The sequence below is a fragment of the Hippocampus zosterae genome, chromosome 9 (genome assembly GCF_025434085.1).
Source record: "Hippocampus zosterae strain Florida chromosome 9, ASM2543408v3, whole genome shotgun sequence".
Lineage (NCBI taxonomy): Eukaryota > Metazoa > Chordata > Actinopteri > Syngnathiformes > Syngnathidae > Hippocampus > Hippocampus zosterae.
Window position 1 is genome coordinate 24563724 of NC_067459.1, and position 23893 is coordinate 24587616.

General features: G+C 45.4%; 1 protein-coding gene across 1 annotated transcript in view; it reads right to left on the reverse strand.

Annotated features, from left to right (window-relative positions):
• The window catches only part of ptprt (protein tyrosine phosphatase receptor type T), a 149970-nt gene that overhangs the window by 121702 nt on the left and 4375 nt on the right, over window positions 1–23893 (reverse strand). Inside the window, exons 2-5 of the mRNA XM_052076389.1 lie at window positions 13620–13718; window positions 3316–3500; window positions 3079–3189; window positions 544–625 (exon numbers count right to left, since the gene is read on the reverse strand). Coding sequence (XP_051932349.1) covers window positions 544–625; window positions 3079–3189; window positions 3316–3500; window positions 13620–13718 — 477 coding nt within the window. The remainder of the gene's footprint in view (window positions 1–543; window positions 626–3078; window positions 3190–3315; window positions 3501–13619; window positions 13719–23893) is intronic.

Here is a 23893-nt window from a genome sequence, read left to right on the forward strand (position 1 = left end):
CAAATGTGATGTCAATGGCCTTCGATAAACATGTACACACAATTAAATATGATGTCGCGATGCTAAATGAGAGCGCACTCATGAGGATGCACACTAGCAACATTCGAGGTGAACGTGTTACGTTCAACCTGAAATGTGATCAATATGTGACTTTAATTGAAATGAAAATATTAAATATCATGCAAAAATACGCCAACAGCAGAGGTGTATATATGAAGTACAATATGGTACAATAGAGGCAGGTATATATTCAATACGGCGTAATTATGGTACATGAGAGGCCCGCTGCTTCCAGTTTGTTGCCGGCGAGTTTCTTGTCAAATGTGAGCGATGAAGACCCTGCGTTAGGACCTTCTTCTTGCCTCTATGCAATCTGTCTACAAGCCTTGCAATCTGTGTGTGTGTGTGTGTGTGTGTGTGTGTGTGTTGTAATAGCTGACCCTGCACAACTGTGTGGCCCCACTGAGTATCATCTGCTTACAAACACACACACACACACACACACACACGCACACACACGCGCACGCACAGGCGGTCACTTACGGCAGGGATGAGCCAGAACTCGAATATCGTCAACGGCGATGACTCCCGGGTGGCCCTGGACGGAAACGGCTTCAAATATTACCTGGAGAGGAGGGAGAGGAAGATGACGAGCAAGAAAACTGAAACAGATGAGTGCAAGGCACGCATGCATATGTACACACAGACACACACACACACACACACACACACACATGCTCTCATCAAAAATGTGTGCGTGTGTGTGTGTGTGTGTGTGTGTGTGTCTGAAGCTGGTTGTGTCTTGTCATTTCTCATGGTTCGCATTCGTCATGACAGCGGCGCCTTGAGAGGCCAGCGAGCCGACTTGGGAGCATTTCAAGATCCGCACCGTCATCTCGACACTTTTTGCTTCGAGATTCCGAGTTGAAAGAGGTTTTCAAGCTGATTAAGATAAGATAAGATATCCTTTATTCGTCCCACACTGGGGAAATTTACAGCCTCCAGGAGCAAGAATGTAGGTAGAAAGAAGAAAGAGAAAAAAACAACAAACATCTTTCAATTAAATACAATATGAACACAAATGGATAAAAATTATTATTATTATTATTATGATTGTTATATGCTGAAGGAGTCCCGAATCCGACACCTCGGCAATGGATAAAGGAGAAAAAAAGTGCACATCCAATTTTTTATTTTATTTTATTTTATTTTTTTTACATCCGTTTTTCAAGTGACAAATAAAGTTGACGTTGCTCCATCCTACATTGCTCAATTTGAGCTCACATTACAAGTCGCCTTTGCGCGGTCTCTGCTTTCCATGTTCAAATATTTTCCTTTTGGTCATATACTATCGGCATACGCCTCCGTATTATTTTGTTGCTTTGTAACCCTGAAAAATATATATTTTTTAATAATAATAATAACACATTTTCCCCAGATTATGATTAGTTGATAATGACATAATTGGCATTGGGACATCCATCTATATATATATATATATACTAGCTGGTTCGCCGCCCTCCGGGTGGCTCATCAGCTAGTTCCTGCGCAAGGATGGTAAGGTGGGCCTTCGGCCCACAAAAGTATTGTTGCTTGGTTCAACTTTTTGTTCATCTTCATTGCTTATCGCCAAAATAAAGAGATGTTTGGCTCTACTAAATAACTAACAATTTCATTGCAATGCTTGTGGGTAGACAACATTTTTTTCGCTAAGATGCCCGCGCGATCGTAGTGAGCCACTGTCTGAGCGGCGCAGTGGCGGCGCGCAGTGGCGGCGCGCAGTGGCGGCGCGCAGCGGCGCGGTGAAGTAGGTACGTTTTGAAAAGGGACAGACGGAAGGACAGACCGCGTGCGGGACGACGCGCAATATATATATATATCTATATATATATCTATATATATATAGATATATATATATAGATATATATATATATAGCAAGGATACTGCGCAGAACCCTCAAGCTTCCTGGCCTCTGGTAGAGGACCCGAGCTGAATGAGGGACGGACACCACCCGAGGGGTGAGATGAGGATTTTTTTTTTTTAGATATATATATATAGATATATATATATTCATTCATTCATTCATTCATTCATCTTCCTAACCGCTTGATCCTCACTAGGGTCGCGGGGGGTGCTGGAGCCTATCCCAGCTGTCTTCGGGCAGTAGGCGGGGGGGACACCCTGAATCGGTTGCCAGCCAATCGCAGGGCACAGAGAAACGAACAACCATTCGCGCTCACACTCACACCTAGGGACAATTTAGAGTGTTCAATCAGCCTGCCACGCATGTTTTTGGAATGTGGGAGGAAACCGGAGCACCCGGAGAAAACCCACGCAGGCCCGGGGAGAACATGCAAACTCCACACAGGGAGGCCGGAGCTGGAATCGAACCCGGTACCTCTGCACTGTGAAGCCGACGCGCTAACCACTGGACTAACGGGCCGCCCTATATATATATATATATATATATATATATAGATATATAGATATATATATTCATTCATTCATTCATCTTCCGAACCGCTTGATCCTCACTAGGGTCGTTTTGTTTTTTTTTAAATATGTATATATTTATTTTTTTGTGCAGTTTAGTTGGACAATGTGTACACACAGGTACATGAAACAAGTTCAAGGCATCAAGACATAAAGAGACGCTTGCACTAGAATGATGTATTATTATTATTATTATAAAACAAACATTTTTTTTTTTTTTTTTTTTTTTTAGAACTTTGACTGGATCAATTGTCATCATACTTGAATGTTACTTGAAGCACTGTGTTGGATTTATTTGCCTCTTCCGACCTAGCATGCAGTCGCAACAAGTCAAAGCTTTCTTCACGTTTGACGTCCATTTTAACATTCAGCAGAGTGACAGGCTGCCAGCAGCGCTGTGCACTGCTGACCCGCACGTACACACACGCACGCTCACGCACACACACACACACACACACAGGCCAGGACTTGTCATCACTGTGACCGCTCGGCTTGAATACCAACAACTCGGATGGGGAAGAAGTGTGTGTCTGCGTATTAAAGTCTGTGTGTGTGTCTGTGTGTTTTGCATGCGCGCGAGTCACCTGATAGGAGTTGGGCCAGAAGGTGGAAACGGCGAGCTCGGCCTTGAGCCATCCGTCGGTGACGGTGTCGCTGACGTTCCACACGGGGTTGCTCTGAGCGCCGCCGTTCACCTGAACGCAGCATCGGACATACTTTACAACTCTGCGCGTTTTCTTCACGGCTAGCTTAGCTTATGTTGCTAACGCCGAAAGCCAACACGCACGCGTCGACCCGCGCTTGCGCGCACGTGGACTGACCTTGATGTAGACGTTGAGGGTGCCGGGGCTGGTGCCGGGGCTGGTGCCGGGGCTGGCGCCGTCGCGGCCCGAGATGGAGTAGAGGAAGTCGATGCAGTGGGTGTCGTTTTCCTTCAGCTTGGGCATGTAGAGGTGCGCGCGCTGACCCGACGCCCGGCCCGACGCGTTCACCGCCATCATGCCGCCTGAGAACACATCAGACAAAAAGACGCTTCAAATATGGAGTCGTACATGTTCATTCATTCATTCATTCATCTTCCGAGCCGCTTGATCCTCACTAGGGTCGCGGGGGGTGCTGGAGCCTATCCCAGCTGTCTTCGGGCAGTAGGCGGGGGGACACCCAGAATCGGTTGCCAGCCAATCGCAGGGCACACAGAGACGAACAACCATTCGCACTCACACTCACACCTAGGGACAATTTTTATCAGCCTGCCACGCATGTTTTTGGAATGTGGGAGGAAACCGGAGCACCCGGAGAAAACCCACGCAGGCCCGGGGAGAACATGCAAACTCCACACAGGGAGGCCGGAGCTGGAATCGAACCCGGTACCACTGCACTGTGAAGCCGACGTGCTAACCACTGGACTACCGGGCCGCCCGAGTCGTACAAATATTTCCTTTAAAGATATGCTGCTTCTCTTTACTTCTTGAAGACATTTTGAATGCATTAGTGATTGACTGAATTGACATCCTTCCTGGGCCCATACAAACAATCAGCTGGCCAATTAAATCAGACGATGGCAGCCATTCAAATATTGGTTTAAAAAAAAATCTGTGGTGAATTTGCCGGGCTCTCCCTTAGAGATAAGGTGAGAAGCTCAGTCATCCGGGAGGGGCTCCGAGTCGAGCCGCTTCTCCTCCACATCGAGAGGAGCCAGATGAGGTGGCATGGGCATCTGATTCGGATGCCTCCTGAGCGCCTCCCCGGTGAGGTGTTCCGGTCATGTCCCACCGGGAGGAGACCCCGAGGAAGACCCAGGACACGCTGGAGAGACTATGTCACCCAACTTGCCTGGGAACGACTCGGGATCCCCCGGGGAGAGCTGGAAGAAGTAGCTAGGGAGAGGGAAGTCTGGGCTTCCCCGCTAAAGCTGTTGCCCCCGCGACCCGGCCCCGGATAAGCGGTAGATGATGGATGGATGGATGGATTTGGCGGTTTTTGTTTTTGGGCTAATTGTTTTTCCCTTGCAATGCACCCAAGCCATCGGTAATGATTGTCTTGTCATTTACGACACAGAAAATATGTTATGTTGAAACTCGAATTCCTTCGCTGTAGGCAACAAGTGTCATTTAAATTCATTGACTCCACGAACACGATCACTCACAAGCTCCCATTCCATTTACAAAGCAACCATTTGTGGACTGCTCCGCTCCGCCCCGATGTTTTGTTTTCCTGCCGATTGTCGTTCTTTGCCGCTGCTTATCTGCGCTTCGACTGATTGCGGGTATACGTTAGCCGCGCCGTATCATAAATACACATTTATGATATGAAGGGCCAAATGTGATTCTTTGCACGACAAAGTAAACATGAAGCTGTGCAGTCGGGAGTCATGAGGCACAAATGTTTTCTTTTGTCTCGGATTAGAACACGTTCAAGATTGTCACGGTCATGCCGTTATGTGTGTGTGTGTGTGCGCGCGCACTGCCACCTCCCCAGGGGCCGGCAGCCGCCACATAAAAAAACCTTCTGCCCGTCGAGTGTGTTTGAAGGTGTTTTACGACACGGGTCTGCTCTCTGGAACGTCGCCACAGGCTAGCGCCAGATTTACACGCTACTCCATCTTCACCACATCCTCAATCATTACACACCCTCGTATGCGTGTGTGTGTGTGTGCGTGCGCGTGGAGATAAAAACTGATTAAAGATTTAATCAATTGAAATGAAAGGGCCGGGGACAATAAAAACAAATAAAGGAAAAACAATATGGAAAATGAAAAGGTGAATGCAAAAAATGGAACTGCGAATACTTGATGGATGGATGTATAGTGTATATATATATATACATATATATACATGTATACATATATACACATATATATACATATATACACATACATACATATATATACATACATATATACACATACATACATATATATACATACATATATACACATACATATATACATATATACATACATATACACATACATATATACATATATACATACATATATATATATATGTATATATACATATATATACATAGATACACATATATATATACATATACATATATATACATATATATACACATATATACATATATATGCACATATATATATATATATATACATATATACATATATACACACATATATACATATATACATACATATATACATATATACATACATATATATTTACACATGCATATATACATATATATATATATATACATATATACATATATACATATATACACATACATACATACATATATATATACATACATATATATACATACATACATACATATATATACATACATACATACATACATATATATATATATATACATACATATATATACATACATACATACATACATACATACATACATACATACATACATACATACATACATACATACATACATACATATATACATATATACATACATACATATATATACATACATATATACATACATATATATACATATATATACACATATATATACATATATATATACACATATATATACATATACATACATACATACATATATATACATATATGTATACATATATACATATATATGTATATATACATATATATATACACACATATATATACACACACACACACACACATACATATATATATATATATATATATATATATATATGTGTGTGTGTGTGTGTGTGTGTGTATATATATATATATACACACACACATATATATGTATGTATATATACAGAGAGAGAGACACACACACGCACATGCAGAGTAGCACCCACTGTGAAGAAAAAATAGCCACCAATAACCAGACACCAATTTTATCAATCAATATGAAATCAAGAGGCCTCACAAAAACGTCTCACGGACTCATGCCGGGAATTCAACAGGAAGTTGGCCACTCGGATTTGAAAAAAAACGGTTACGCCTCCTGCACAGTTGAAGACAAGAAAAAAAAACCTTGACACCGGTTTCACCCATCAACGTGAAATTGGGTGCGCATGTCAATCCTAACCAGACACAGAAAGGTTTCAAGGAACCACACTTGAAAAAAAACGGACAGCAAGTCGGCCATTTTGGTTTGAAGCAGCCATTTTGTGCTACTTTCAATGTCCATTGAAAAGGGCACAGGCCCGCAGATGACAAAACAGAGCAATGATCACGTCAAAGATTTTTTTTTAAAGAGAGAATTTCCAATCATTGCGACTCTTTGAAGGAACCAGGTCAAACTCGGCAAAGTTTAGCAACATGTTTTTTTTCTCTAACTTTAGTATCAAAAATGAGCAACGCGAGTGCCACCTTCTTCTTGTTTTCTCATCTTCCTGTGGTTCTTGTTCTTCTTGAGAGATGTAAAAGGCGTCTCTTTAGCACCCGCAGGACTCGGCGGCGACACAAGATTTTGACTTTGTGCTGGCACTTGTGATGGCAACACGGCACATGGATAATTTATGCGTCTCAATGCCGGCTGTCAGCAGACGAGAGAAAAAAGACAAAGGGGGGGGAAGAAAAAAAAACCCTTCTTCAGCAGCCTGATGCAACAAAATCCAACAGTTTGCGTCCGAGTTGATAACCAAAAGAGCAGAGACTGTCAAAACTATGAAGAAGAAAAAATATTTCAGGGGGAACCCCCCTTGGTACCCCCCCAACCCCCCGAAAAAAGGGAATGATGACATTATTAGCTTGTACTGAAAGGATGCTAACTCTAGCTGCTAACTAGCGCCGATTGTTTTCAAAACAATATTCTAAAAATGTTTACATTTTTGACTCCATTCATTGTCTCTGTTTACCGCGGTCAAAAAAGGCACTTGTTATTTTTGTTGACATCTCAAAGTGGTCTTTGATGATTGCCAAAAGGTGCACGTAGCATTCGTTGATGACTTGTGTATGTAGCATTTGTTAATGACTTTAATGTTAAAACCAAGTCTGGTTCGTGTTGCTGACAACACAAAATTGTCCTTGATGGCTTCTTGAGTTGTGAAGGATTTTTTTTTTTTTATATTTGCCAATGATTCTCAGGTTCATTGATGTGCTTCATTGTTTGTGCTGTTGAAAATCGGTCTGTCCTCTCAAAATTGTCTTTGATGTTTAAAAATTATCGCTTGAGTGCTTAGCGTTTACAAATAATTTTACCAGGGTAGATGACAACTTGTCTTTGATGGCTAACATACATTTTTTTTTAAAAAACACGTTAGTTTTGTGGACATCTTCAAAATGTCTTTGATGTTTACAAAATCAAGGCTGGTACCAAATAATTTCATTGCCTTTGGTGTTTACAAAAAAACACATTCGTTAACTTCATTGACACCTCATAAAAATTTAACATTAATGACTTTAATGTTAAAACCAAGTCTGGTTCGTGTTGCTGACAACACAAAATTGTCTTTGATGGCTTCTTGAGTTGTGAAGGATTTTTTTTTTTTTTATATTTGCCAATGATTCTCAGGTTCATTGATGACTTTATTGTTTGTGCTGTTGAAAATCGGTCCGTCCACTCAAAATTGTCTTTGATGTTTAAAAATCATCGCTTGAGTGCTTAGCGTTTACAAATAATTTTGCCAGGGTAGACGACAACTTGTCTTTGATGGCTAACATACATTTTTTTTTAAAAAACACGTTAGTTTTGTGGACATCTTCAAAATGTCTTTGATGTTTACAAAATCATGGCTGGTACCAAATAATTTCATTGCCTTAGGTGTTTACAAAAAAACACGTTCGTTAACTTCATTGACACCTCATAAAAATTTAACATTAATGACTTTAATGTTAAAACCAAGTCTGGTTCGTGTTGCTGACAACACAAAATTGTCTTTGATGGCTTCTTGAGTTGTGAAGGAGTTTTTTTTTTTTATATTTGCCAATGATTCTCAGGTTCATTGATGACTTCATTGTTTGTGCTGTTGAAAATCGGTCCGTCCACTCAAAATTGTCTTTGATGTTTAAAAATCATCGCTTGAGTGCTTAGCGTTTACAAATAATTTTGCCAGGGTAGACGACAACTTGTCTTTGATGGCTAACATACATTTTTTTTTAAAAAACACGTTAGTTTTGTGGACACCTTCAAAATGTCTTTGATGTTTACAAAATCATGGCTGGTACCAAATAATTTCATTGCCTTTGGTGTTTACAAAAAACATGTTCGTGAACTTCATTGACACCTCATAAAAAATATTGCTTGGGTTTATTAATGCTCCGTCTTTAAAGGCAAAAAAAAAGGGGATTGTTCAACACAAAATGGATTCTGACGTTATTAATAAATTGACTCATTGATTGATGCCTAAATTGTCTTTGATGTTTGTAAAAAACTGGCAATGTTGGCTCTAATGGTCCGGTTTTCCAGTCGAAGTGGCTCTTTGGTTTCTATTCCCCTGAAGGTGGAAATGACTTTTGGGACATCAAGAGGAGACAAAGGTTCAACACGGGTAGGCTTGGGGGGGAGGTGGGACGGGGGGTGTCTAATCCAGTCAGATGGCGTAATGAAAACCTGCACCGCATCATCATCAGGTCCGCTAACTGCAAATGAAGGAGAAGGAAAAACCGAAGTGGCCTCTTTGTTGTCGCGGCGGCAGCGGCGGCAGGCCGTGGTGGCGGCGGCGGCGGCTGCCGTGTCATTTTGCGCCATTATTGGCGCGGCTCTGAGATGGCCAAATAAAAAGCGCGACTTATCCAGGGCCCGCGGGAGCCATTACTCCAGCGCGCCGGCTTTTATACGCTGCCTGCCTCTTAAAAATGCTCGTTTATTGCTCCCCCTGATGGATGCTCTGCCACTGTCTGCTTTGCTTTTCTTTTTTTTTTTTTCTTTTTACCGATTCCGTCTGAGAGCATTTCTCACACTCACTCACAACTATATAGCCAAGATGAAAATGCTGGTTTTGATTTTTATTCAACAGCATGCATGTTAGGTTTGATGATGACTCCGAATTTCTTTGAGAATGTTTTTATAACCCTCATCAGAAAATCTTGTTCCACTGTTTGGGGGATGGAAAACTTTTCCTCGCGTGGGCGGCCCGGTAGTCCAGTGGTTAGCACGTCGGCTTCACAGTGCAGAGGTACCGGGTTCGATTCCAGCTCCGGCCTCCCTGTGTGGAGTTTGCATGTTCTCCCCGGGCCTGCGTGGGTTTTCTCCGGGTGCTCCGGTTTCCTCCCACATTCCAAAAACATGCGTGGCAGGCTGATTGAACACTCTAAATCAGGCGTGTCCAAAGTCCGGCCCGGGGGCCAAATCCGGCCCGCGGTGGAATTTCATCCGGCCCTCGGCCCCTGTCATAAAATCAGTGCCGTCTGGCCCGCAGGTTGGGCGCAATGGAACACGTGTTGCATTGACTGAGGTCTCGTAGACTGGTGAGTGATGTTTCATAGAGTACTGCTTCCCTCTAGTGGCTAAATGAGTAATAGCATTCACTAAATGAGTAATAGCATTTAGACACTAGAGGGCATCACCCACGAGTTAACAAGACATCACTCCGTGTTTATATTGACTGATATGTCATATTTCAAATTCCTGTTTCAAATGAACCAAAAGAAATTCTTAAGATTGTTGAAATTAAAATAAAAATGGAAATGTGAAACAGACTGGCTTACTAAAATTTCTTGAACAATATTGTTGTTCAATGTAAAGAATGTCAGCCAAGGTCGGCCCCCCGACATTTTACCACATAAAATCTGGCCCCCTTGGCAAAAAGTTTGGACACCCCTGCTCTAAATTGTCCCTAGGTGTGAGTGTGAATGGTTGTTCGTTACTGTGTGCCCTGCGATTGGCTGGCAACCGATTCAGGGTGTCCCCCGCCTACTGCCCGAAGACAGCTGGGATAGGCTCCAGCACCCCCCGCGACCCTAGTGAGGATCAAGCGGCTCGGAAGATGAATGAATGAATGAATGAACTTTTCCTCGCGTCATCGCTCTGCCGGGGGGGGGGCCGCCTCGAGGTGCACCGCGGCCAGACGCAAAATCAGCGGACGCCCCGCTAAATTTCAACGAGGCAAACCCATGAAGAGACACCCGCATAATTGGTCAATACGCAATGAAAGGAAATCAGTTTTCCATGTCCAATTAAGGACAACAGAGACACAATCGGAGCTTATTGACAATATTATTGAATATTCATGAGAAAAACGGCCCGTCGAAAATCTGTCGTTTATGACCGAGGGGGGGGGGGAAAACAGCATTGTGTTCATTTCCAACCCGAATTATCTCGCAAACCCGATAAAAGCCATTCCGCGTCCCTCCGAAACATTCCGCGACAGGTTCTCTGTTGCGCTTGCTTGTTTTCTTTTTAAAAAGTTAGCCGAGGGCGGGCGAAGGTCGTTAAGAGCGGCGCCGGGACTCGGCGGCCGCGCGTGAGTGGCGCTCTCGGCTGACAGCTCTATCTGCGCGAGCGCCACTCCAACCGAGAGCTCAAAGCATTCGCCTGACAGCCGCGCGCCCGCCGCCTCTCCGCTTGCGAGCGAGTCTTTTTCCAAATCCGCCGCCGCTCCTCCCCAAAGAAAGAACGAGTCTGCCAGCGAGTCTCTTCACGTGCATTTCATTCCCTGTCAAAGGCGAGGTGCTGTTGTGTTAAGCGTTTGCTGAAAGCTGACAAAGAAACCGCCAGAGAGCCGCCCTGACATCTAAGCCAAATGGTGACATTTCCGAGCCCCCCCCCCAAAAAAAGCACATTTATGCTCGACGTGGAAATACATGAGCGCATTAGGACAAAATAACTACAAATCTCAAGACTGTGCCCTGACCCTGTGACTTAATTTGAGGTAAGACTTGATCTGGTTTGTCAGAATGCGAATTTGTACACCCCCACCCAAAAAAAAAAAAAAAAATTGGTGGCTTATTGAATAGTTCTATTCAATAAGCCAACAAATGGGCGGCCCGGTAGTCCAGTGGTTAGCACGTCGGCTTCACAGTGCAGAGGTACCGGGTTCGATTCCAGCTCCGGCCTCCCTGTGTGGAGTTTGCATGTTCTCCCCGGGCCTGCGTGGGTTTTCTCCGGGTGCTCCGGTTTCCTCCGCCTACTGGCCAAAGACAGCTCGGACAGGCTCCAACCCCCCCCCCAACCTCCGCAACCCTTGTGAGGATAAGCGGATCAGAAAATGGAATGGAAGTCAACAAATGAGCGTAAAATGGCGAAATAACTCCAGGTCTTGAAAGCTTGCATGAAGAGCGTCAATTTTAATTGACTTGAAGCGGGTTGTCACAATTTAACGTGTGTACGTGTGTTTTCCGCCATTGATGGTATTGGGCACATATTTACATAACAGTTGCAGTTCGAGACAGTCGCCGTCATTTCAGGTTTGACATGATGGCGTTTCCTGCAATGAGATTTTCGACATGGTGAGCCTCAACCCTTAGTGAGCACCTGAATACTGAAGTCAACTGCCACCAAAAATTGCAATGAAATATGATTCATTCATCTTCCGAACCGCCTGATCCTCACTAGGGTCGCGGGGGGTGCTGGAGCCGATCCCAGCTGTCTCCGGGCAGTAGGCGGGGGACACCCTGAATCGGTTGCCAGCCAATCGCAGGGCACACAGAGACGAACAACCATCCGCACTCACACTCACACCTAGGGACAATTTAGAGCGTTCAATCGACCTGCCATGCATGTTTTTGGAATGTGGGAGGAAACCGGAGCACCCGGAGAAAACCCACGCAGGCCCGGGGAGAACATGCAAACTCCACACAGGGAGGCCGCAGCTGGAATCGAACCCGGTACCTCTGCACTGTGAAGCCCACGTGCTAACCACTGGACTACCGGGCCGCATGAAATATGATTTCTGCCTCAATTGCCAATTGCCCGCCAATTTCAGAGACAATCGGACACAAATTGTGGAGAAACTTGTGTATGTTGTGTTCCTGACAAATTTGACCTTCCCGTGACCTTGAAATTTGACATTTTTCTCCCCCACTAGTTAATTTGTGGTTGCGATTTAAAACTTTGCTATGTGGCAAAAAAAACAACCCGCAAAATGTTCTGTTGACACAAGTGAAAAAAAACGTGAGTGAAAAAAAGCAACACAGGCAACCCGTCACATGTAGCTTGAAAAAAAAAAAATCTCATCTAAAAGAAACGCAAAAAAAAAAAAAAAAAAAAACAAGGCTTTGCCAAGCGCTCACTCCCGCCAATCAGACTTGCAATCAAGTCGTCGCCTCACAAGACGAGAGCTCTCCAATCAGCGGCCCACAGCCCAGCGGCCCTTCAACCTCTGCCCACGCCGCGCCCACAAAAACACCGCCATCGCACCAATCCATTACCAACCCTCTGTGTGTGTGTTTGTGTGTGTGTGTGGTAATTTTGATGTCGGCAGACGTGTTATGATGTCAGTGGGCCTGCTATGATGTTCACCACCACAAATTGGCTCGGTCGCAAAGACACAAGGGTTAGGACACAAAGTAGGGTTTCAAGATTGGATTAGGGTTTTTAAAGAAATTTGAACACCATGGATTGGGTTTCAAATGAGGGTTTCATGCAAAGCAGCAGGCTTTCCAGATGTCAGTGGGTTTTAAAGGAAGGGTTAGGGTTTCAAATTAGGGTCCCAAGCCTACATTATGGCTTCAAATTAGGGTTCTAAGATAGACAACGGTTTCATATTATTGTTTGAAATCCTGGGTTAAGGTTTAAAAATGGAGCTTTTATAGGCCTGTATTATTTTTTTTCAAATTAGGGTTTCAAGCCTATGTCAGGGTTTTAAAATACAAAGTAGGGTTTCAAGATTGGATTAGGGTTTTAAAGAAATTTGAACACCATGGATTGGGTTTCAAATGGGGTTTCATGCAAAGCAGCAGGCTTTCCAGGGTCCCAAATTAAAATTAGGGTCCCAAGCCTACATTATGGTTTCAAATTAGGGTTCTAAGATAGACAACGGTTTCATATTATCGTTTGAAATCCTGGGTTAAGGTTTAAAAATGGAGCTTTTAGAGGCCTGTATTATTTTTTTTTCAAATTAGGGTTTCAAGCCTATGTCAGGGTTTTAAAATACAGTTTGAAGCCTGAATTAATAAAATGACAAATATATGAAATGAAGGCTTGAAGCCGGACTTTCAAATTACGATTCCAACGCTGTATCGGTGTTTCGGTTGCCGTTGGGATATGTGCCCAACCGCATGCTGCTTCACCCAGCCGGCCGGAGCGGGCATACCTGTGTGCGTGGTTCGGTCCTGCTCCCACGTAAAGCCGCTGGTTCCCAGCGACACACTGTAGCCACAGCTGCTGTACGAGTCCTCAAAGGTACAACCACCTGCAAGGCAAAAAAATACGAGCGTAAGGATTAGGGTTACAAACAAAAGTTGGGCTTTCAAATTAAGGCTTCAAGCCAGGTGTAGGTTTTCATATGAAGTCATCATTTAAAGTTGTTGTTTCAAACGAGTGGACGCCCGCAAACGCTGGTTAGCGATTCAAATTAAGGTGTCAAACTAGAGTCAGGGTTTTTAAATAAGGCTTCTGCTTACGGACTTCAAATTAAGGTTTCGAGACAAGGTTGGGGTAGCAATGAATGGTTCCTATTTAGGGTTTTATGAAGGGGTAGGGATTTCAGTCAGGGTTTGAAGACTTGCTTAAATTAGGGCTTTTAATTAGGATTTATATTTGGCAGCATGAACAGGGGTTAAGTTTTAAAATCTGATTTTCAAACATGAGCGAGGGCTTCAAATTACGGTTTAAAATAATATCTGACAATTGTGAGACACGAAGGAAATGTCTGCAGGGGTCACGTGCGCAGTGCACATTGCTCCACACGATGGCGCTGCGCCACCAAAGTGTCAACGCGATTACGCGGCTCCATTACGCTACTTTTGCGCCACATTAGCCTTCGCCGCTAGCCCGGGGCGCTAAACACGCCCCCTCCCCCGCTGCCTTAACCCCCCGCCCACACTCCCACTCGCGCTCCGCTAATTAGCCGTATGCTCTGACACGCGGCGTTTAATTTGCATGGATTTATTTGTGGAATCAATTAGCACTCGCTTCTTCTTTACGCTTTATCGCCGGCGGCGTTTATCATGCGTACGCTGGAGAGACAATTGGCGGGGGTCCAGTATTTAATGGCCTCGTACTTTAAAGGTTAGGGTTTCAACTGACGGCTTTGCCGGTTATTATTCGGAATACGCGGTTTACATTACAATTCCATTACTGAATTAAGAGTTCCTGAATCTAAAATCGTGTGTCAAATTAGGGTATCTAATTAGGTTTGCAAGCAAGCGTCAGGGTTTCAAATTAGCCCGAGGGTTTCAAACCAGGATTCGGTTTTCAAATTCAGGTTTGCAACTTGATTAGGGTTTCAAAGTGTAGTTTCAGGTTTGAAACCTGGACTAAAATAAAGAAGGGATTGGATTACACCGACAGCAACAGCAATGCTAATGCTAGCTTCTTTAGCCCATCGAAGGTGTTTTTCATTGTGTGTTAGCATGATACACCGACAGCAACAACAATGCTAATGCTAGCTTCTTTAGCCCATCGAAGGGGTTTTTCATTGTGTGTTAGCATGATACACCGACAGCAACAGCAATGCTAATGCTAGCTTCTTTAGCCCATCGAAGGTGTTTTTCATTGTGTGTTAGCATGATACGCAGACAGCAACAGCAATGCTAATGCTAGCTTCTTTAGCCCATCGAAGGGGTTTTTCATTGTGTGTTAGCATGATACACCGACAGCAACAGCAATGCTAATGCTAGCTTCTTTAGCCCATCGAAGGTGTTTTTCATTGTGTGTTAGCATGATACACCGACAGCAACAGCAATGCTAATGCTAGCTTCTTTAGCCCATCGAAGGTGTTTTTCATTGTGTGTTAGCATGAAACTATGGACTTCTGTAAGTGAAAGGATGCGTTTTTGGCTGAACTCAAAACATCATGTTTTTGCTTACAACTCCCCAAAAAAGAAAAAAAAATGGCCAGCCGAGTGGCGGCTCGTGTCTCCAAAAAGTCAAACTAGTTGAACATGAACGTTTGATTTCCCTCGGAGGGACACGTCGCTCGCTTGCTCGTTAGAATCCATTTGTCAAACTTTCCCGCTTCTGACCAGCCAAAAGCGGGGGGGGAAAATAAATAAATAACCAAGATGATGTCATCGCTGATGTCTTCGAGCGCAAGGCTTGCATCAACGGGCACAGCCAGATGGGCGTGCGTTCCACACAGTGTTTGGATATTGTAGGCGTGGTGATAGTCGTGAGTGTCACATGGCGTCCACTTGAAATAAATCCATCGTAAGCCGTACGAAAACAATCTGCAGCTTGACGCCTTCCTCAAAGTGGTCGCAATGAATTCGTCAGCGCGCCACCGCGGCATTAGCATGACGCGCCCCCTCACTCATCTCGTTAGGAAGCAAAGAAATCAAAGTCGGGAGACGTAAACAGCAGCAACATCAATATTCCATGGGGGGAGGGGGGAGGGGGCGCAGCATTTTGCACGCTTCCACTCTTTGACAACACTTGCACGAGCGCGCGCGTCAAAGGCTTGCACATGCACACACCTAAATATATTTGGAAACAAGATAAACTATCAGGAGGATGCGGGGGTGGGGGGGAAATTAATCAACCAGATTCTTGACATCATCATGACATCACCGTTATTGGGTCAAACAGACAGAAAAAAAAAAACTCTTGCTGTTGTTTTGACTTTTGTATAAAAGCCGCATCAGGGCGGCCCGGTAGTCCAGTGGTTAGCACGTGGGCTTCACAGTGCAGAGGTACCGGGTTCGATTCCAGCTCCGGCCTCCCTGTGTGGAGTTTGCATGTTCTCCCCAGGCCTGCGTGGGTTTTCTCCGGGTCCTCCGGTTTCCTCCCACATTCCAAAAAAAAAAAACATGCATGGCAGGCTGATTGGACGCTCTAAATTGTCCCTAGGTGTGATTGTGAGCGTGGATGGTTGTTCGTCTCTCTGTGCCCTGTGATTGGCTGGCAACCGATTCAGGGTGTCCCCCGCCTAGTGCCCGGAGACGGCTGGGATAGGCTCCAGCACCCCCCGCGACCCTAGTGAGGATCAAGCGGCTCGGAAGATGAATGAATGAAATTCAGGAGTGGGCGGCCCGGTAATCCAGTGGTTAGCACGTCGGCTTCACGGTGCAGAGGTACCGGGTTCGATTCCAGCTCCGGCCTCCCTGTGTGGAGTTTGCATGTTCTCCCCGGGCCTGCGTGGGTTTTCTCCGGGTGCTCCGGTTTCCTCCCACATTCCAAAAACATGCATGGCAGGCTGATTGGACGCTCTAAATTGTCCCGAGGTGTGATTGTGAGCGTGGATGGTTGTTCGTCTATGTGTGCCCTGCGATTGGCTGGCAACTGATCCAGGGTGTCCCCCGCCTACTGCCCGAAGACGGCTGGGATAGGCTCCAGCACCCCCTGCGACCCTAGTGAGGATCAGGCGGTTCAGAAAATGGATGGATGGATGGATAAAAGTCGCATCAGCATCAATCCCAGTGTGTGAGAGAGAGAGAGAGAGAGAAAACGGGCTTCGCTGTGTGCTGCCAAAAAAGCCCCCCCACCCTTGATTCCAAAGTACCCGGCAAGGATGGGCATATAATGAGCTGTTAGAAGACTTCCAAAGTCGTCACGATGACATAATCCTCCAGCCAGATGAGGCGGCTAACAGTGACGGGCCCTGATCCTTGTGTGTATGCGCGTGTAACTGCGTGCGTGTACGCGTGTGATTGACATCCTGATGCGTCATGTGCTCTCTCGTGTGAAACTAAAATTTACAAAGTAGCCTAGCCTATTTCATTCATTCATTCATTCATTGTTGCACGTAATTAAAGTTCCTAAACACCTGCACATGAGGGTTGGGCGGCATCACGCCGGGTCTAAAAATAGCAACGGGGTCACACTGTCAACACCGTCATAGAAAAATGCGGCGCATAAGGACCTAATATGATATAAAAGAGATTTTGGGGGGGGGGGGGGGGGGTTGACAGCAAATAAAAATGTTTGTATGTGTTTTCAACGCAATACGACTATTTTAAGCTAATAGTAGGCTGTAATGTTTCTTGTGACTGTTGACATGAGACAGGGTGTGCGTTGGGAACTTATATTCCTGGCACTTGCGCATTACTCCGATGAGATTTTGTTCGTTCAAACACCGACGGCGCGACAAGACACTTTGAAACGCTACAGGGGGGGGGCTGACGATCATTTAACAAAAGGGAGCGAAATACGTATCGGCCTGTCGGCGCATAGCTAGCGATAGAGACTTCGCTCTGAGTGACTGGCATGTTGAAATGACACAACAATGACGCGCGTAGCTTGTTTCAATCTGCGTGAAAATCTCCCCCCCCCAAAAAAAAATAATAAGTCAAGTTAATAATAAGGTAAAAACGAAGAGAGAGAAGAGACTCAAAAACGTATGTGTCGTGTGAATCACGGCAAGGGGCTACTTTAGAGGAAGCGGACTCGGAGTAGCCGGCTAGCTATCGAGCATTCAATTCAACCGTCGAGCACTCACGGAAGCTCAGCGAGACGGCTTATTAACCTCCGTCCGCTGGTCTCTCACAGCGGCATGCGAAGGCAGTTTGGCCATTTTATGCTGGAGAGCAGACGAAAATACGGCGGTTAGCTTGGCGCGAGCTTGAAGAACAAGCGCATAAATTGCTTCAGAAAATGGACGGCTGGAAGAACAGCGCGTGTTCTGCCCTTCGGCGAGGCATCCCGGGGTTCAAGGAAGTCATTTTAAACTAAAAAGGTTGATGGTTGATGATTCGCACTTGTAAATAAAAGCGCTTTTGGACAAAATAATGGTGGAGATGAAAAAAGAGCACAAAATTGGATGCTTTGTTTTAAATGTGTAACTTCAATGGTGTAACATTAGAAAATAAGGTCAAGGAATATGAGCAGAATAACCTGTGAAGACTTTTTCAAGCAATGCGGTGTCACTCGAATGAAACTCTCTTCTGACTATTCCGTTTCCCGAGCTGGCGGCAAACGCCGTAAAGTTGTTGACGGCATGTGTTTGCGCATGTGCCGACCCACTCGTTGTGTACGCGTATTTCCTTCTCCGTGCGCCTTCCCACGGCGTGGGGCTCTTTAGCAGTCATTAAATCAGCTGTCAGCGAGCAGGCCGACGTCTTTAAATATTCCCATTAAGCCGCTTAAAAGCATATGCCTGCGTGTGCGTGCTTGCGCGGCGACGTGATCTAAGTGAGCAGTAAAGACGGCGTTTAGAGCGCCTGGCTGGAGGCGTCTTCTCGTCCCGCGTCTCGTCGGCTCGGCTTTTGCGACTCGCTGCCTCGCGTCGCCGCGCGTTAACGCAAATTCACGTGAAGGCCGCTGATAGCTGCGCCGCCGCCTCGGGTTAGCTGCTGCGGTTAGCGTGAGCGCCGTTCATCTTGCGCACTGTAGGGCGCGCGTGCCTTGTTGTTGTTGTTGTTTGCTCCGTCGCCCCCTGGAGACGGTGCGAGTTATTAGCAGTGGGCTAAATAGACCAAAGTTGGGTGTGCCAAGCTTGTGGGAATTCGTTTCGAAATGACTTGAGGCTTGAAATGATGCCTAACTACACATAGCAGAACATCGGCGCAACCCCCCCGCCCACCCAAGAGGCCCACCACGATCATCACTCACGGCGGCTTGGCCTACATGCCAAAGTTTTCCTCATCGCATCCCAGCGACGTTGATATTACACAGACCTACATTTCATCAAGCATATCCGAATGTTTATGTGTGTGTGTGTGTATACAAATCCTCACTGGACTGAGTGAGGGTGCGCTTTATTTAAACGCCTCCATGTCCCTGAGCGATGTTTGTGTGTGTGTGTGTGTTGCTAATCATCCTGAGGTGACACATTTTATGAGTTTGGGCCTTTATTATATGGATCTATTCATCATTTCCAAGCAGCCTTGAATAGGAAACGTCTTATTTTACTGCAGGGGCTGATTCCTTTTTTTTTTTTTTTTTTTTTAAACCGAGCTCATCGGGAGACAGAAAAGATCACAAAACTAAAAGAAAGGAAATAAAGAGCTGAGCCAATTTGTATTCAACTTCCATATTTACCTTTGTACACTTCTAATGAAGCATGTTTACGTCCTATCAATTATATTCTATTTCTATATGCAGTCATAGCTCGGTTTTCGACCACAATCCGTTCCAGAAGGCTGTTCGAAAACCGATTTGTTCGAAAACCGAAACCACGCTCTTTTAAAAAAAAAAAAATTATGAAACATGTATGCTCACAATGGAACACTACACGAGGAAGTGACGCTTCACGTAAGGAAGGCGAGAGGAGTCAAGTGGCGCATTCAAGTGAGCTCGGTTTGGCCGAGAACCGATTTTCGATCTTAATCCGAGGCATAATAAACTCAAAACTTTTGGTCGAAAACCGATTTGGTCGAGAACAGTGACGTTCCAAAACCGAACCGTAATTATTAATGTCTATGAATGATTTTCATATAATTTGATCAATGACACAACCACTATTATTTATATGTCACCTTGGTTTTGTTGTGTGCAAATGCTGAAAGAGAGACACTTCAAGACCAATTTTCAAGAAAAGAACTCCAAAATGCTTTCATATTTGTGTTTGGGTGTGTGTGTGTGTGTGTGTGTGTGTGTGTGTGTGTGTGTGTGTGTGCGCACGCACGTGTTCGTTTCCTATACCTGAGGTTACATGCTGCGCAATCGGGTCAGAGTTTGTGCATGTGTGTATATGTTTTCACCTCCTGAGGTTAAACAGTGTGTGTGTGTGTGTGTGTGTGTGTGTGAGAATGAGAGAGAGAGCAGGGACAGTCATAGCTGAGGGCATACGTTTGTGTGCGTGTGTGTTTTTTTATGTTTATACTTTTAGACAGGTGTGCGCACCTTTCATCACTGGACAGTTTTTATTTGTGTATGTGGATGTGTGTGTGTGTTGGCCTACTTCCTGTTTTTCCCTCCCCGGCTAACCCTTCAGTGACCTTGGACCCACACAGCCACTTTTATTGTGGAAAATGTCCAGTGGTTGTGTTTGCATTTTTAATGCACAAGGTAAGACAGTGGACGGTCGAAATTTGGACAACAGCATCGATTTGGACAACTAACATTGTTTGAGATGTCATGGTAACTGCCTCCGCGGACAACAGTCACGTGCATCTTCTGCTTTCTCGGCCGGAGGAACGCTAGGCGCTAAGCTAACGCACGGTAATTAGTTGGGGTTGGCTAGCTATCGTGGATAAACACTGCCCATCATACCTTGGCTCCTCTCGAGGTGAGCTACACTCACGACGAGTACCGAGAGAAGATGGAGATGCTTACAGCTAAACTCACGTGAAAATGGGACGGTGGAGGTGGTTCCTCAAGAGGGACGCCAAGCCGTCACGTCGCCATGGCCGCCGACGGCCACAATTCTGCCAACAGCAGCCTCAATTTTTAACGGAGCCAGAACAATGAAGACACAATGATGGCCACCACAGACGGAAAAGAGAGATACGCCACCAACATGCCTGCATGGCAGCCATGTTGGTAAGGGCAACGTTCCCAGTGAAGACAGCGCGTGGCAATTGAAATGAAGTTGTAGCTAGCTCATTTCTCCAAAGATTTCCACGATTTTCGTTTTGTCAATGCCCAAAGAAAAACAATGACCCAGTCACAGCAAAGCTCATTAACATCAAAATGTAATTGAGTGAGCATCACGCATCTAAAACTAGCTAAAACGTAGAAATTTCCAACAGGACCAAACATTGAGTGGCACATGCAAAGCGTGAGGTCGATTTTTGGTTACCTTGACGTTGTGGATTATTTCTATTGTTCATCTTTCTTTCCTTCTACACTTGACACAAGAAATGTCTTTTGGGGTTTTTGGGGGGGGGGGGGGGAGGTGGTCTCAGCAGCTGGGTGGTGGGCTGAGGAAGAGGGAGCCTGGGAGGCGGCAGGGATGCTAATTGATTGACAGGCGGCCTTGGCCGAGGTGCTCGAGCGGAACACGCACACTCGCGCGCACACACGCACGCACGCAAACCGTGTGTTTCCGCATAAAAAGACACACACACACACACACACACAAAAAAACACCTCGGGGACCTCTCTTCACCTCCACTTTCGCGATGACAGCCTTCACTAACACACAAGCACGCACGCACGCAATGGCATGCCTGTCATCTCCTTGACAGACTCGGACAGCTTGCCTCGGGCTCGGGTCAGAACCTCCACTTGTAAAAGCCCGAGGACACGTTCACTCGCTTCCGTTTGTCTTAACGGCCTCGCGCACATACACGTGAACACGCAACCGCACGCACACACACACTCACACAAACTACACGACGTATGGGGCAAAACCTGCCTTGAAAACCCCAATTTGAAACCACGCCTTCGTTTAAAACCCTAACTCAGACTCAAAGCCATAATTTGGTACCACAGCCATGGCTTGACACCCTAATTCGAAACCTTAACTTTGAAACGTAAACCCTGTCTACAAACCTTTCATATGAGAAACAATAACGCAGGTTTGAAAATCAAATTTTAAACATTACACTTTCTATGTAACCCCAACACACGTTTGAAACCCTGATCCTTCCTGGGATTTTTTTTTTTAAGCCCTACTCCTCCTCTTCCTCCTCGTCCAGATTGTGAGCTCAATGACTCGGGACTAAACGTTCCGCTCGTGCGCTCCGACTAGCTTTCATGGAAAAGTGGGCTTGCGTTTTCTTTGCAGCTGTTTTCACCCTCATTAGCTACTTAGCAGCCAAGCGTGCTAACTTGCTAACGAGCGTGCCCGCCTGTGCTATATCTGTCTGTTGACGATTTGTTTCGTATCAAAACAACTTTAGACTCTCATGAAAATTCAAATCTATGTTAGCACGCGCTAAAGGGCTAAGGAGTGTGCCTGCTATCTCCGTCCGTCTGTTTACGCTTCATTTCATATCAAAACAGCTTTAGAGTCTCAGGGTAAACCAAATCCACGTTAGCACGTGCTAAAATTTAAAAAAGCGTCCCTGCTTTGCCTGCTATCTCCGTGTGTTGACGCTTTACTTCATATCAAAACGTCTCAGGGAAAATTCTAACGAGCATGTCTGCTAGCTGGTTGGTAGCTAGCTCTGTCTGGTTAGCTCCATTTCGGATTAAAAAAAAACAACTTTGGAGTCTCAGCGAAAACATCCATGTTAGTACATGCTAATACTATTAGTATTCGATCCCTCTAGTCAAATTATGATCTGGTTCTTTGAGGCTTTTTCATGCAGTGAGTTAAGATTGACATATCAACTTTTTCTTGTATCATGCTAAGATCGACATGTCTCCCAAATTTCGTGTCAAATGTATTAACTGAAGTCAGGGGATTCTTTTTCCCAACTTTGCAGGGAGCATGTCGGCGTGCTAAAGGGCAGTGTCAAAATGGCGGATTTCTTGTTCAGTTTCATGCATGGGTCCCCGAGACGCTTTTTGTGTGTCCTGTCAGGACGAGTCGGCATGCCAAATTTTGTGTCAATCGGTGAAACACGTACGCATGTGTGTGTGTGCGCGTACACACACACACACACACACACACGAAATGACTCCACAGGGAGCCATGTGCAACAGTGGCATTAACTTACTGCACAATATTTGCCTCAGCCAATTAACTCACTTGCGAGTGTGTGTGTGTGCTAAGCAAAGGTTAATAGGACCTCAAGAGGGTGAGACAATAAGACAAGGGCCTTGTTACCTTTCCACTCGTGTCTCCACACACACACACGCACACACACGCGGGAGCCTGCGACGGGCGGCGCAGCAGGCCACTTCATTAGCATCCAAGGCTAACGCTGGCGCAAAGACTGCAGAACACAGTCACCATTGTCGTTAGCCTTTCTCCCTTCTTTTCTTTCTTCCTTTTTTCTCTCTTTCTGAATCAGTTCAGTTCCAACTACCACAATGCACTTTGCGCACCTGCCATGCGTTATTTGCACGATTTTTTGCTTTGGCACGTGAGCGCAAACTTGAGATGCGAGCGTTTTAGGGTCCTAGCGAACTGATTGATGCTATTGTTCAATTTTACAGCGAAAGCTACGTGCATGTCAGGATCTATGGCTAATGCTAATGACATGCATTCTAAAAAAAAATGTCATGCTTTCAAAAAAAAATAATAAAAATCGAAAAGATGTATATGCAGTGGCTCCCCGTTTTGTCGTCGGTGTTTTGAACGTCCCCATCCGAGGCGCCCACTCGACGCCGTTCCCTCAATAATTGGGACTTGACTTCGCCGCTTTGCGAGCGAGCACAGTCGTCGCCGCTGCCAAATGGGTCGTGCACTCAGGGTTCGCACGGGACGCTTGCGAGTGTTTTATGTCTCCATTATCTCCGTCGATGCCACAGCGGAGAGAGCGCTAAGTGCGTCCCGCAATTTGCCGCCGTTCCGCGGCTTTAATGCGGATGAATGTACGTACTTCAGCGCTCGTTCGCGGCGAATTGGCAACGATGGCCTAAAAATGGTTTGCCTTCGACGGAGGAGAGCGGGCGGGGCAATACAGATGTCAAAATGAGGCAACGTTGAAAACC